Genomic DNA, 13855 nt, shown 5'->3' on the forward strand with positions numbered 1-13855 from the left:
TCCTTGTATTTCTTCTCTCTCCTTCTGGAGGTTACTATTTCTTTTAGCTTCAACTATCATCTACACTTGTATGACTCAAATACCCAGGCCAGTAGCCACAGAAGTCCAGTCCCATACAGAAGAATCCTCCCCTCCTTCTCCCCTCAGCCCCACGTGCCCTCTAAGAAAACAACACCTTGTCCCAAGCTAGTTCTTTTCGGGGAATAGCTGTTTTTTCTTAAATGTCATCTTCTGACAGAGAAGGTGAGGGTAGCACCAAGGGTTAAAGGGTGGAGTGCACACTAGGGAGCCAAGGAGACAGGCATGGTTTCTGAATTCCGGCTTAAATCCCATGGTATAAATTGTAACTAACCAGTGCTGCACGGTCTGTCTTTTACAGACGGTCGTAATCAGTGTAGTAGAGGAAGGTAAACTAGACAATGCAGGTGATGGGTGGATGAGAACACTGGATCTGGGATCAGAGGATGTCAGCATGGGTGGGACGGCTCTGAACCAGCCAGCCCTGCAGACCAAGCCGGGAAGAGCCCAGCCGGCCCCAAGAGCCCAAGCACTGCAAGCACAGCCACATGCGGGACTGGAAATAAAGTAGGGAGAAAAACTACATTCCATGCATATGGGGAAACAGAAGAAATTACAGATAAATTCTGACTTCTTTTGCATATAATAGCAGTAAAACTAACCTATATACAACTCAAGTTCCACAGTACCACAATGTTTTTTTTTTTTTTTTTTTTTTTTTTTTTTTTTTTTTTTGCGGTATGCGGGCCTCTCACTGTTGTGGCCTCTCCCGTTGCGAAGCGGCCACAGCTCACGGGCCCAGCCGCTCCGCGGCATGTGGGATCCTCCTGGACTGGGGCCCGAACCCGCGTCCCCTGCATTGGCAGGCGGACTCTCAACCACTGCGCCACCAGGGAAGCCCACAATGTTCTGTTTTAAACTTATGAATAAGAACAAAAGAGCGCAAGTTAACACAGTAATTAAAACGGATACCTGAAGAATCTGGTCTCCAGCAAGAAGTCTCCCATCTCTGGCGATTATCCCATCCCGGTAGACTTCCTGGATAACAATGTTAATCAGTGGCGTTTCATTGCCACCCACAATGCTAATTCCTAGCTGAATATAAGGATTAGACCGGTGAATTTCAATTGTGGTGATTTCGCCTTCTGGTAAACTAAGTGGCTGCTGTGTGGCTGCCAAGTTAGAAATGAGAGAGAGAAATAGATGGAAAGAGAAACATTTTATATTTTGGTTATCATCTTCAGGTAAATAAGTCATCTTACATTAGCAGATGGTAAAGAACTATGCAATACCGCTGGATAAGGAAAGCAGAATGACAAAAAGTATCTGTTAAGATTATCTAAACATTTCTTGTCCCAAAGGTGATCAGCGAATTATCACAAGCGGCTACTACGTCTCAGATCACAGTGATCTGATGGAGCAATAGTAACAGAACGTCATCTCGACCTAACTGACGAGAGACAGTTTGGTCGGTGGAACACGTGTAAACCGTGCAAAGAAGCATAAAGACGACTCTGTGGTATGTGATCGCCACGGGGTGAGAGAGGAGTCCCAAAGGCTCTAAGAAGGGGTGGCTCTTGGAAAAGGGTTATGGCTGGGGCAGGAAAAATTTGAATTTGTAGTAAGATTTGGAATTTGTTCAAGAAAAGTATATTTAAAAATAAATGCCTAGAGCCAACCATCAAGACGTGCCCAAGATCCACGACTACAGGCCTTCTGTTCACTCCTAGTGGCTGTACAGCCAGATTCGTGGCGGCCACCAGAGCAGAGCGATAGTCACGGGCGTGGCCGTGGGGTCAGATATACACCCAGCCCTTCCCCGGCGGCACGAGCCGACCAATTCGTCTCAAGATTTAGGCCTCTCCTGTCACAAACCAGCTCCCAGCACCGTCAGCGGCATTTAGTCAGCTAACAGATGGGAAGGGTCCGGCACACGTGTGACACAGGGAGCGCCTAATTTGCGGTATTATTTTTGTTGCTCTTGATGTTGTTGTTTTCTTAGTCAAGAAGCAACAAGCGTTTGCACACAAACATCTAGTAAGAAGCAGGTTAACAACCAGTGAATCATGGACTAAACAGAAGAGGGAGGGAAGGGTCACCTTCCTCAGAGTAAGTTCTGAGCTCTGCTTCTAAACTGCAAACTGTCAGACTTGTGCACTTTAAAGGGTGAGTTATGTGCTATGTGGATTATATCTCAAAATTAATTTTTTAAAGAGGAAAGAAAACGCATGTTGGGAGAGCAGCAGGGAGTGGTGGGGAGGAAGGCAACGCCCGGTTTGAGAAGAGGCGAGGAACACAGGCGGCCGACACGTACTGTCCCCGGTAGGGCTCTCCTCGAAGGCGGGGTTGTCCAGGCCAGGCTCCTCTGTCCAGGCGGGAAGGGACACCGATGTCAGGGTCGGCCCTGAACAGTCCGCTTCGGGTGATAAAGTAGCTGGAAGATCTATGACCATGGTTCCATTTTCATTCTCGATCTCCGTCTGAGCTTTACTAGTTTTCCATCTCTCCAGGGCAACTCTCTGATGAGAAGCTCCAGGGCATCTAGAAAGAGAGCGTCAGGTGGTTTCCAGATGATGTGAAAGGAAAAAAAAGCGATTAACAGTTTGTACCACAACAAAACAATGGCAATGGCTTCTACGCAAAAAGCACCTGGAAGTACCCACAAGCATTTCCACTCAAACGAAGTTCTTACCACTCCACGGAGCAAATCTAAAACAAGGCATTTGCACAAACATGTACTCAGGAATCTATTAGTACCAGAAATAACATACACAGTGTAGTACACCAGTACAGTTCTCCCTGCACGGTGAGAATCATCCTGAGGTTCTGATTTCATAGCCCCTTTTACAGGTTAAACGGCTGGACCACAGGACTGGAAACCAGCACCTTCCTCCACAAGCCCCCTGCGTCCTGCCTTAGACCCTGAGCACCCTGCCGCTCCGCTCTCACACCCAACACTTCACATCACCTGTTAGTGGGTGGAAATACATCTGAAGCTTTACCACTTGCAGGAAGGCACAGCAAAGGCTCAAATTTATGACAGGCATGGGAGGAGAGGAAAACATATCTCCTGGTTTGTAAAAACAGAACTGCAACAGTGGAATTACAGATATGCTATGAAACTTGAAGAATATACTTCTAAGTACTGGGGAAACTTACATAAGCACCAAAAAATAAGGGCTGTTAACTTGCTTGTTTTTACTTACTTAGGCCAACAAAGGGGCAGATATATGTTTGTTTAAAGAAACATTTAAAGAAAGTCTTTATACACAGATGTTAGCAGTGCTGCAAGGTGCCAGTTCTTTCCACCTGACACCCTGACTGGACAAAGTGACGAATAATGCCCAGTTGGAGGAGTGGGTGGAAGAACTGGGGATTTGTACAGGAGCCAGGCCCACGCGCCTAGACCCCGACACGGCTCTACAGACCCCACCTACTCTCCTGCTGGGGTAAGAAGTTTAGCAAAGGGTGGGCAGGATCGGCGACAGTCTTGTGGCTAGGGCTGCAGACCTTCATTCAATAACAGGATTCTTAAAAATCTAAAATTTCAATCAAAATTAAGGACAGAATTCAGTTAAAATTGCAAGCTATTCCTTAATGATAAGAGTAATAAAATTTCCCTCATGAACTGGAGATTTATTTTAGGTCCTGGATTTCAAGTTCTTGAAAAGGATCATTATGAGATTTCTTTATTCAACACTCTCTCCGGACATGCTTTCTCTTCACCTTGCTAAGAAGGGGGTCCAATTATTTTCTTCCAGGGAGTGTTTCTGCAAGGGCCTGGCAAATATGTTTGAAAATGATGTCACTGAAAAAATTACTTTTGTCAAGTAAGCATATTTAATTAGAAATGCATTTTAAAAAATTTAATTCAACAAAAAATTGACACTAAAAACTGAATCAGAAAAAATACTTTTGATTAAGAAGACAGGTAATGATTTAGTTCTCAAAATATGTATCATACACAAATATCTACATGGCCAATGGCTAATCTTTAATGGAATAGAAGGACTAGGAACAGGAATTGAAGAGGAAATACAAACGATGTGAACACCTGGGAATGAGCCTAACAAGCAACTAAAAAAATCCTACAAACTAAATAACCATAAAGGCTAAGATATAGTTATTAAACATGGAAAAACAAATTTAAAAAGCAAAACTTAAGATTGTTAGAGAGGTGAAGAAACAGGTATACTTAAGTTCCCAGTAGGGCAGCAAATCGTTAACAGGAATTAAAGATATTAAAAATGATACTATGTAAAAATATGGAAGAATGATCCTACCCGGGAATAGAGGAAGGTTACACAGGGAACCTTCGGGAACACCCGTGTTTAAACACGATGGAGCAGCTGAGTAGACTGAGACAGAACAACCAGACAAGAGTGTCAACAAAGAAAAAGCAGCCAACTGTGCAAACGCCATAAAGGGGGCAAATAAGGTAAGGGCCAAAGCACTGGTTTGATTTTAAAATTAAAAGGTCATGGTGACCTTAGAAAGAACACTTTCAGTGATGAGGGCAAAAGCCCAAACTGTAACACAAGCAGTTCTGTTAACAAAATAACATGCATTCCACAAAACTGCACAACAAAACTTACAGAGCTTAGGTGGAAAGAGGACGGGGATAGATAGACCATTCAACACCGGGGCATCTGGGGATGGAGAATGGCTGCTAATGGGTACAGGGCTTCTTTTTGGGGTGTTGACGTGTTCTAAAAGTTAGATTGTGATGATGGTTACACAATTCTGTGAATATACTAAAAACCACTGAATTGTATACTTTAAAAATAGGTGAAGTTTACAGTAGGTAAAATATATGTCAATAAAACTAATTTTTAAACAAAAGGTGAATAGGGAATGAGTAGATCAGAGCAGGCTTGGACAGAGAAAAGCCCCTGACCACAGACAGCCCACAGCCAGCATCCCTCAAATTTGTAAACATTTGGAACTGAAAGAGAAAGGAAGAAACCAGAATTTGCTGGGTGTCTAATTAGGGCCAGTCACTGTGTAGACCTTATGTACAGTATTTCACTGAATCCTCAAAACTGCTCTGTCATCCCCATTTTACAAATGGGAAACTTAACTCACTAAGCCAGCATCACATAGCTGTTAAGTTATGGAGCCAAAATTCAAGCAAACTCAGATCTGATTTAAAGGTGCCTGCTCTTTACACTGGATCGTATGGGGTTCTTTTCCCAGGCCTTAAGAAAACACAAATTGAATTTGTTCTACAAACTTGTACCTAGAAACACAGTCATAGAATGTTAGAGTGAGAAAGGCTTTGGTGATCATGGAAACACGAACGGAAATCACAAACAGCAACAAAAACCTGTGCATCTTTTTCAATGGAGTATTTAACAACACAAACCGCAACTGGCATAGGGGGATATAACTGGGATCATTCCAGCAGGTAACTGAGTGTAGCAGGAGGCTAGTTTGGAGGCTATTACACATGATAAAAAACACCAGAAAAGAAGTGCACCACTGAATGACGTCAGGGTAGGCGTGGGCTCAGACGATGCAGGTGGAAGTGGAGCCCTGAGACAGTGGGCTGCCCTTAACAAGGGCACTGGAGGCAGCGTGACCTGCCACAGGCTGAGGGCTGTGCCCCCCAGGCAGGCTTCTCTACATGCAGGTGTGTCTTTACATTTTTCCTAAATAAAGCCCAAAGGCTCTTGCAGCACCTACAGCCAAACTGAGGGACTTTTCCTTTCCTGCTGAAGGTTATAATTTCATTCCACTATTCTGGCTCTCCTTATGGAGGAAAATCACATATGAACTAGCTTGATTTATGGCACGGTGGCATCATTCCCTGAGTAACGATGATTCACATTAGGAAACACACAGTGTAACAGAGCACACTGTATTACTGGTAGCAGTACTAGGGTTAGTGGTGGTGGTGGCAGCAGTAATAGAGGTAAAATCAAATGGGGCACGATAAGTGCCAACACAATGCCAGGTACTTAATGCAACTCAAAGAGCGTGAGCATCTTAGAACCAAGAAAAATGATAGAGTTACGGATTACAACATGCAAACATCACTTTAAGTGACGTCAGTGAAAATGTTAGATTAAGGGTATCTGAAAAGCCTCTCTTCCACAAAGCAACGCGAACATTGGCAAAAGCTGTCAGAAAAATTTCTGAGCTCTGGAAATAAGCCAAGGTTCTGTAGCAATCTGGAGTGCATTTATTTAAGAAAAATGGCTGCGTCTTTACGAACAGTGAGCTCTGTAGCATTTGAACTTGCCCTATTCCCATCCCCACCTCCCCCAGTAGCCTGGGATAGCCATGGCCCACAGTCACAGTGGAATCAGGAGTCTGGCAGCCACTGGAGGAGCAGACTGGAGCACCTGCAAAGCCCCATTTGTAGAGAATTGTCATTAAGTGACCTGTTGGTTCCCTGGAAGACCTCACTCGCAAGGCTGTCTTTATCTGACCTGACTTGGGGCTTACTCAGTGCAAAGGCATTTGTTGGGGTGGCGGGGGAAGGCAATTGTGTAAGACTGTGGCTGCCTGAGGTAGACAGACAAAAGGCTAATCAAAAAGTTTAAAAGGAAAAGCTAGGGAATGAAATGTCCAGGGCTATGTGCATGCACAGGAAAGAGCTGAGAAGGCCCTAAGCTCTCACTTCTGGCTAACACTGAAGCTACGGAAAGCAGGAGATGAAGGCTAAGCAGGAGTGTCAACTGCCTGAGTGCTGAAGGTGTGCCCCACCGTGCGCACAGTGCCCCTTGGGGAGAGTGGGAGATTCATCGGTTACGGGCATTTAAGAAATTCTCTGTTCAATCATTAGCTGATTAGAAAACTCACTAAGCAAACAGTAACAAACAGCAATAATAAATCCTGAAGAGAAAGAAGAATCTGATTTCCAGAGTTGCCACATTATATTATTTAAAATGTCCAGTGTTCAATACAAAATTAAGAGACATGCAAAGAAATAAGTAAGTATGGCCCATACATGGGAAAAAAAGGAGTTAACAGAAACTGTCCCTAAGGAAGCCCAGACATTGGCCTTACAAGACAATGACTTAAATCGAGTATTATAAATAGGTTCAAAGAACAGAGGGACTCCATGTCTAAATAACTAAAGGAAAATATGAGAATGATCTCTCAACAAATAAAAATACCAATAAAGAAATATGTTATATTAAAGAGCCAAATAAACATTCTGGATTTAAAAATAAGTACAATAAGTGCATTTATTCTAAGTACAATAAATGAACAATTCACTAGAAGAATTCACAGGAGATTTGAACAGGTAAAAGAATCAGTGAACTTAAAGGTAGGTCAACTGAGATTATCCAGTCTGAGGAATAGAAAGAAAAGAATGAACAGAAAGGATAAAGCCTCTAGGTCCTGTGAGAAACCATCAAGAGTATTAACATATGCAGAATGGGAGTCCCATAAGGAGACACATTAGGGCAGGAAGAATATTTGAAGACATAGTGACCAAAATCTTTTCAAGTCTGAAGAATGCTGAAAACAGCAAGAGTGAAGTACCTCATCACAAAGAGGTGACCCTCAGTAAGGCTGCCACCTGACTTCTCTTCAGAAGCTATGGAGAACAGGAGGCTGTGGACAGCACATACTCAGAGTGCTGAAAAAAGACTGTCAACCAAGAAGTCTATCCTTCAAAAACAGGAGAAATCACGACATTCCCAGATAAATGAAAACAAAGAGCCTGTTGCTAGCAGACTTGCCCTGTAAGAAATACTAAAAGAAATCCTTTAGGCTGATATGAAAGGACATTAGACAGTAACTCAAATCCACATTAAGAAATAAAGACCACTGGTAAAGGTAACTACATAGATAAATGTAAGACGGCATTAAAGTGCTTTGTGGTTTATAACTCCTTTTTGGTCCTATTTGGTTTAAAAGACAACCCTGTGCAAAGCAATAATTATAATTCTGTTTAGATGGGCATGTAATGCGTAAAGATGTAATTTGTACAACAATGATAGCACAAAGGATGTGGAAAGGAATGAAGGTATATATGAGCTAATTTTGTGTATACTGGTGAAATCAAGTCAGTATTAATCTGAACTAGACTGTTGAAAATTAATATGTTAATTGCAATCCCCAAGGCAACTACTAAGAAAATAATTCAAAAAATAGATATGAACAGAAATGACAAAGGAATTAAAATGGCATACTTGAAAATATCTATTTAACAAAAAAAAAGGGAAGAAATGGATTAACCTTTAGAGAAACCAAAAAGAAATGACATGTGGAAACAACAAAATGGCAGACATAAATTCTACCTTATCAGTAATTACATCAAATATAAATGAATTAAACACTCCAATCAAAAGCCAGTGATTGGCAGAATGGATGAAAATGACAAACGGGATCCAAGTATATGCTGTCTACAAGAGACACATTTCAAAGACACCAATAGGTCAAAATTAAAAGGAGAGGAAAAAGATATACTATGCAAACATTAACAGAAAGAGAGCTGAATGGGTATACTAATTTCAGACAAATAGACTTTAAGACAAAAATTGTTTCTAGTGACAACATTCTACCATAACGAAAAGGTTTGATTTGCCACAAAACTGTAACAATTATAAACATAAACACAATTAACAGCAGGCCTTCAAAGTACATGAAGCCAAAAATGACACAATTAGAGGAAGAATAGACAATTCAAAACTAATAGTCTGGGCTTCCCTGGTGGCGCAGTGGTTGAGAGTCCGCCTGCCGATGCAGGGGACACGGGTTCGTGCCCCGGTCCGGGAAGATCCCACATGCCGTGGAGAGGCTGGGCCCGTGAGCCATGGCCGCTGAGCCTGCGCGTCCGGAGCCTGTGCTCCTTAACGGGAAAGGCCACAACAGTGAGAGGCCCACGTACCGCAAAACAAAAAACAAAAACAAACTTATAGTCTAAGCCTTCAATATCCCACTTTCAATAATGGATAGAACAACTAGACATAAGGACAAGAAAAGAGACTTTTAACAATATTATAAATCAACTAGACCTAACAGAAATCTATAGAACATTCCACCCATCAATAGCAGAACACACATTCTTCTTGTGTACAAAATGGAGTATTTTCCAAGATAGACTGTGTGCTAGGCCATTAAAAAAAGCCTCAGTAGTGACTTCCCTGGTGGTCCAGTGGTTAGGACTCTGCGCTTCCACTGCAGGGGGCCCGGGTTCCATCCCTGGTCTGGAAACTAAGAACCCACATTCCGCTCGGCATGGCCAAAATCATTAATTTTTTTTAAAGCCTCAATAAAATTTTAAGTATTAAATTGCACACATGTTCTCCAATAACAATTAATTCAAAATGGATCAAAGACCCAAATGTAAGTGCTAAAAGCATACAGGTCTTAGAAGGAAACACAGGTGTAAAGCTTCATGACCTCGGATGAGGCAGTGGTTTTTTAGCTACGACACCAAAAGCACAAGCAAAGAAAAAAACAGATAAAATGGACTTCATAAAAATTAATTGGAGAAATATCTAACCAAATCCTTTGACCACCTAAATTGGATTACTTGACTTTTTGTTGAGTTGTAGGAATTCTTTACATATTCTGGATACTAGACTCTTACCGGATACATGATTTACAAATATACATCTGCTTTTTACATTATATAGGAGAAAAAAATGCTGGTGAGAATGTGTCAAACACAAGCTTCTCTCCAAGTTAAAATGTGAATTTGAAAGAGCAATCTTGTCTCAGCCTACCCTGACCCTTAAAGGCTTCAAAACCATTTGATGAACTAGAAAAGCTCTCAGCATAGAAAAAGACTTCTTTAAAGGGTTTCTCTATATTGTACAAACTTTTTAGAATACTGCTAAACTCTAAGTTTTAAGAGGAAAAGAAAAATGGTTCTGAATTTTGCCATAAACCAGGGCACAAATGCTCAATTTAACAACAACGACAAAAAAAAAAAAACACCCCAATATTATCATTTACAATTAGCATAAGATGTTAGATTGCTGAGGATGAGGCAGGGATGGGGGTAGAGAGGTAGGAGGAATGCTTTATAGTTGATGCTGCTTGGCAAAATTTCTGAAAGCAATTACTACAATGCTCCAGGCGTCATACAATATATAGAATATTTCTTAAGGGCTTTAGTTCTCCTCAAAGATGAGCACTTTCCTAAATCTTTTAAAATTCTTCATTGTTTTCCTAATATATAATCAGTTAATAACTAGTCATTTTATTTTAAAACACAGTCATCTTTCATAAATGTTTTACTTTTAGCCATAGGAGAAAATGTCAGCTGTTTTCAGACTGAAGCAGATTTCTTAAGTTCAAATAGGTAAGGTAATTTAAACTCAAAATTACCAGATTTAACAAACTATTCCTAATGCTGTATTTCTATTAATAATTAAAGTAATCATAATTCTGTGTCTCATGACATCACTCTTATTGCTAGTTTGTGTTGCTTTTACCTGGCTACAAATTTTTTTTGTCCTCCCCCCACAAAGTGAAGCTTAGTTCCCCTCCCCTTGAATCTGGGCAGTTATGTGACTACAGCATAAGGGATGCTATGTGACTTTAAGGCTAGAGCATACAAGGCCATGCAGCTTCTTGCCTTATTTACTGGAACCCATGTAAGAACTTAAAATACCCTGAGGCCACTGTGCTGGAGAGGCCACCCATAGGCTCTCCTGTGGACAAGTCCCGGCTGTGCCCATGCCTCTAGTGGACCGCCATCAAGGTGCCAGACATGTGAATGAAGCTGCCGCCTTGGAAGTAAATTCTTCAGTTGCAATTGCTGCAGTCCTGGGCTTTTGTTCTCCCCAGCTGTGGCCCAGACTGGACAGAACAGAGTCGGGCCATCCCTGCTGTGCCCTGCCTGAATCCCTGACTCACAGAATCCATGAGCAGAACCAAGCACTCACTGTTTTATGTCACTATATTTGGAGTGGTTGGTTTCTCAGCAATAGATAACCAGAACACAGATTAACAATTTAATTGAACAAACATTAAATGAGTGTCAACTTTCTAATTTTTGTAATCAATAGTCACTCTTAGCTGCATACATCAAGCAAGTCACCTCACCTTTTCAAATCATTCACCTTTTTCAATGTATCTTTCACAACACAGGCCTACGACACTTTGGAAATGATTAAATTAGTAGCTCAAATATTAATAAGCACACTTGGAAAATAGAACTTTCAACTGGACATAATTGCTTAGCTTTTATCAAACTATAAGGATAGTCTGCAATTCCCAACATTTTTATGTCAACATAAACAGCTTGATAGAAAATACTACTGATACTTCGACTACATATTAAGTTCTTATATGCATTTTAGTTAAGCAAATATTCCTAAAATAATTGTGTAATTTTTATCTCACTGCTATCAAAATACTTAACTGAATTGAGACTTTGTTCAGTTCCTGTAATACCCCAAAACCGATGTTCATAAAAGAGTCACAAAAGAAACTTATCTCTGAAAAAGACTAGTTCTACTGAAAGAAATAGGAAAAGCCTAAAATCTTCTTCAACCTCAGCCACAACTAGGCCTGACCCAGACAGCAGATTCAAGAGTTTGGTGTCAATCTCCAGGAAGTCTCTGTTATCGTGTTCAGATTCTATGCCTGCTGCTGACCAAAGACACACAAAAGCCTAAGACTCCTGCATTTTCAAAAGTCTATACATCTATCCTACTCTTTTTTTTAGCTCTTATTTTTAGACAGTGCAGCTTAAGTTTAAGCAATTTCTTTATAAATCTTCACGTTTCTGACATTTTAATAACATCTCATTCTTTCTCATAAATCTAAATTATTTCTAATGAGTACACTCACTTTATAACACTGATATTTAGGAACAGAATGAACACGTATACTCACGTGCACATGAAACTTTTACTACCACATAACGGCAGAGAACATGATTCACCCTGGGTAAGGTCAGCATGGTATGTTAGAACGCTAAGCAGGAATACTGAAGTTTAAGTCTAACCATGCCATTACCTAGCTCCAAATCTTTGTGACTCAGTTTCCTGATTCGTAAAGTGAGGGGATAAGATTAGATTCAATTCATGATTTCATGTGTGAGTATAATGACAAACTGTTCCATACCAGACTTATACTATTATTTCTAAGTCTCTGAGTCCAATATATTGTGCTAAGCATTGTTTTTCACAGCAATCAAGATTACTGCAGATTTACACTGCACAAGTGGCTGACCTATAAAATTTAGAAATCAATACATTTATTTTGGTCATTTTATGTGATTCTATCTCCAAAAGAGATGAATTTTAGCCCTTCTTAAGGGTAGAAACAATTTTAAAGATCAAGTCTTTTATCAAAGTCAAACGATAAAACTCAATCTTTTAAAAAGCTTTTGTCAGTAGAACAAAAATCCCCACTAAATGTTTTAAAGTTTCCAACCCCTAGTTCTCGTTCAGTCAAGTTCTTGAACACAGAATTTTACAAGATCTTAGCGAATAAAATCACAGATACAGGCAGACCTCATTTTACTGCACTTCCCTTTACTGCACTTCACAGACTACATTTTTTACAAATTGAAGGTTTGTGGCAACCCTGTGTGTCACCAGATGATGGTTAGCATTTCCTAGCAATAAAGTATTTTTCAATCAAGGTATATAAGTTTTTAGACCTAATGCTATTGCACCCTTACTAGACTACAGTACAGCGTAAACAGAACTTTCATATGCACTGGGAAACCAAAAAATTCGTGTGACCTGCTGTATTGTGCTATTTGATATTCACTTTACTGCAGTGGTCTGGAACCGAACCTGCAACATCTCCGAGGTGTGCCTGTACCCATTTCCATGTTGCAACAATATTATAATTCTTAACAGCTGCATGATATCCCGATACACTGATGTACTATTGTATTTTAACCCTTCCCCTACTGTTAAGTAATCAGATTGACACCAGTTTACTGAACTCTGCACAATGTTGCAGCAAACATCTTTACATACAATTTTCCCTTCTTTTGGACTATTTCCTTAGGATAATAAGCTAGATAAGACGATACTGACATTTACAGTTTTTGAAACAAACTGAGAAACTGCCTTGCAAAAAGAGTCTATCATTATATCCTGCTACCATGTGACTATAACCACCTCATATTGATAAGTGTAAAACGGTACTTCCTGACTGTAGTTTTTACATGCATGTTTTTGATAAATAATAATATTAAATGATGGTTGCATGCAACTTGTTTGTTGTATCTCCTGTGCAGGATTTGTCTGTTTACTTACTGATGCCTTGGCATTTGTATCGGGTTTATTTGTTTGAGCCACCTTTTTATAGCCTAGAGTCGCTTCTCTCTCTCTCTCACCTGTTTTTAAGGTGTGCCTCCAGGTCGCAGCGCTGCACTACATCTTGGCACACTGAAGAGAACGGACATAAAACTAATAATTTGTCCAGAAGTTTATGAACTAGAATGCTAGACTTCTTACACAACTTAAAGTGGAGTCTCTTCCGGTCCAATGGACAGAAATCCTTCTCTTGCAGGAAGTTTCTGAGGCACTTGCAGCAGAAGGTATGTCCACAGGGGGTGTCTAGTGGCTGCAGCAGAGGCTGAAGGCAAATGTGGCAGACCAGGTCGTCATCCACTTCATCCTGGTAATTGTATAAGTGGTTTTCTCGTGTCCAGTGCTGCTGGCCGCATTCAAAACACAGAGGATTGAAGGAGGAGGAAGAGGTCTGCTCCACAGACACCATCTCATCGTTTGTCGTTCCCATTTTGAATCAGCGGAAGCAGTTTCTGTATCTTCATACATTAGACTTCCATTAAAGGTTTGATCTTTAAAAGACAGTGATGTATTTGACTAAAACCCAGGTCTGTTTTTCTAGACTAGACAAAACAAAACAAAACAAAACAACCAGAAAAGTAATTACT

At 40.6% G+C, this 13855-nt stretch overlaps 1 protein-coding gene across 6 annotated transcripts in view; it reads right to left on the minus strand.

Annotated features, from left to right (window-relative positions):
* Positions 1-13855, minus strand: part of LNX2 (ligand of numb-protein X 2) — an 86482-nt gene that overhangs the window by 30865 nt on the left and 41762 nt on the right. For all 6 annotated transcript variants that reach the window (XR_002176701.3, XR_012327536.1, XR_012327535.1 and 3 more), the window contains exons 2-4: positions 13292-13810; positions 2333-2559; positions 991-1190 (exon numbers count right to left, since the gene is read on the minus strand). Coding sequence is in view for 3 of the 6 variants with exons in the window: in XM_019936821.3 (XP_019792380.2) it covers positions 991-1190; positions 2333-2559; positions 13292-13698 (834 nt within the window). In the remaining 3 variants the exon portion in view is untranslated. The remainder of the gene's footprint in view (positions 1-990; positions 1191-2332; positions 2560-13291; positions 13811-13855) is intronic.

The sequence above is a fragment of the Tursiops truncatus genome, chromosome 18, assembly GCF_011762595.2.
Source record: "Tursiops truncatus isolate mTurTru1 chromosome 18, mTurTru1.mat.Y, whole genome shotgun sequence".
NCBI lineage: Eukaryota > Metazoa > Chordata > Mammalia > Artiodactyla > Delphinidae > Tursiops > Tursiops truncatus.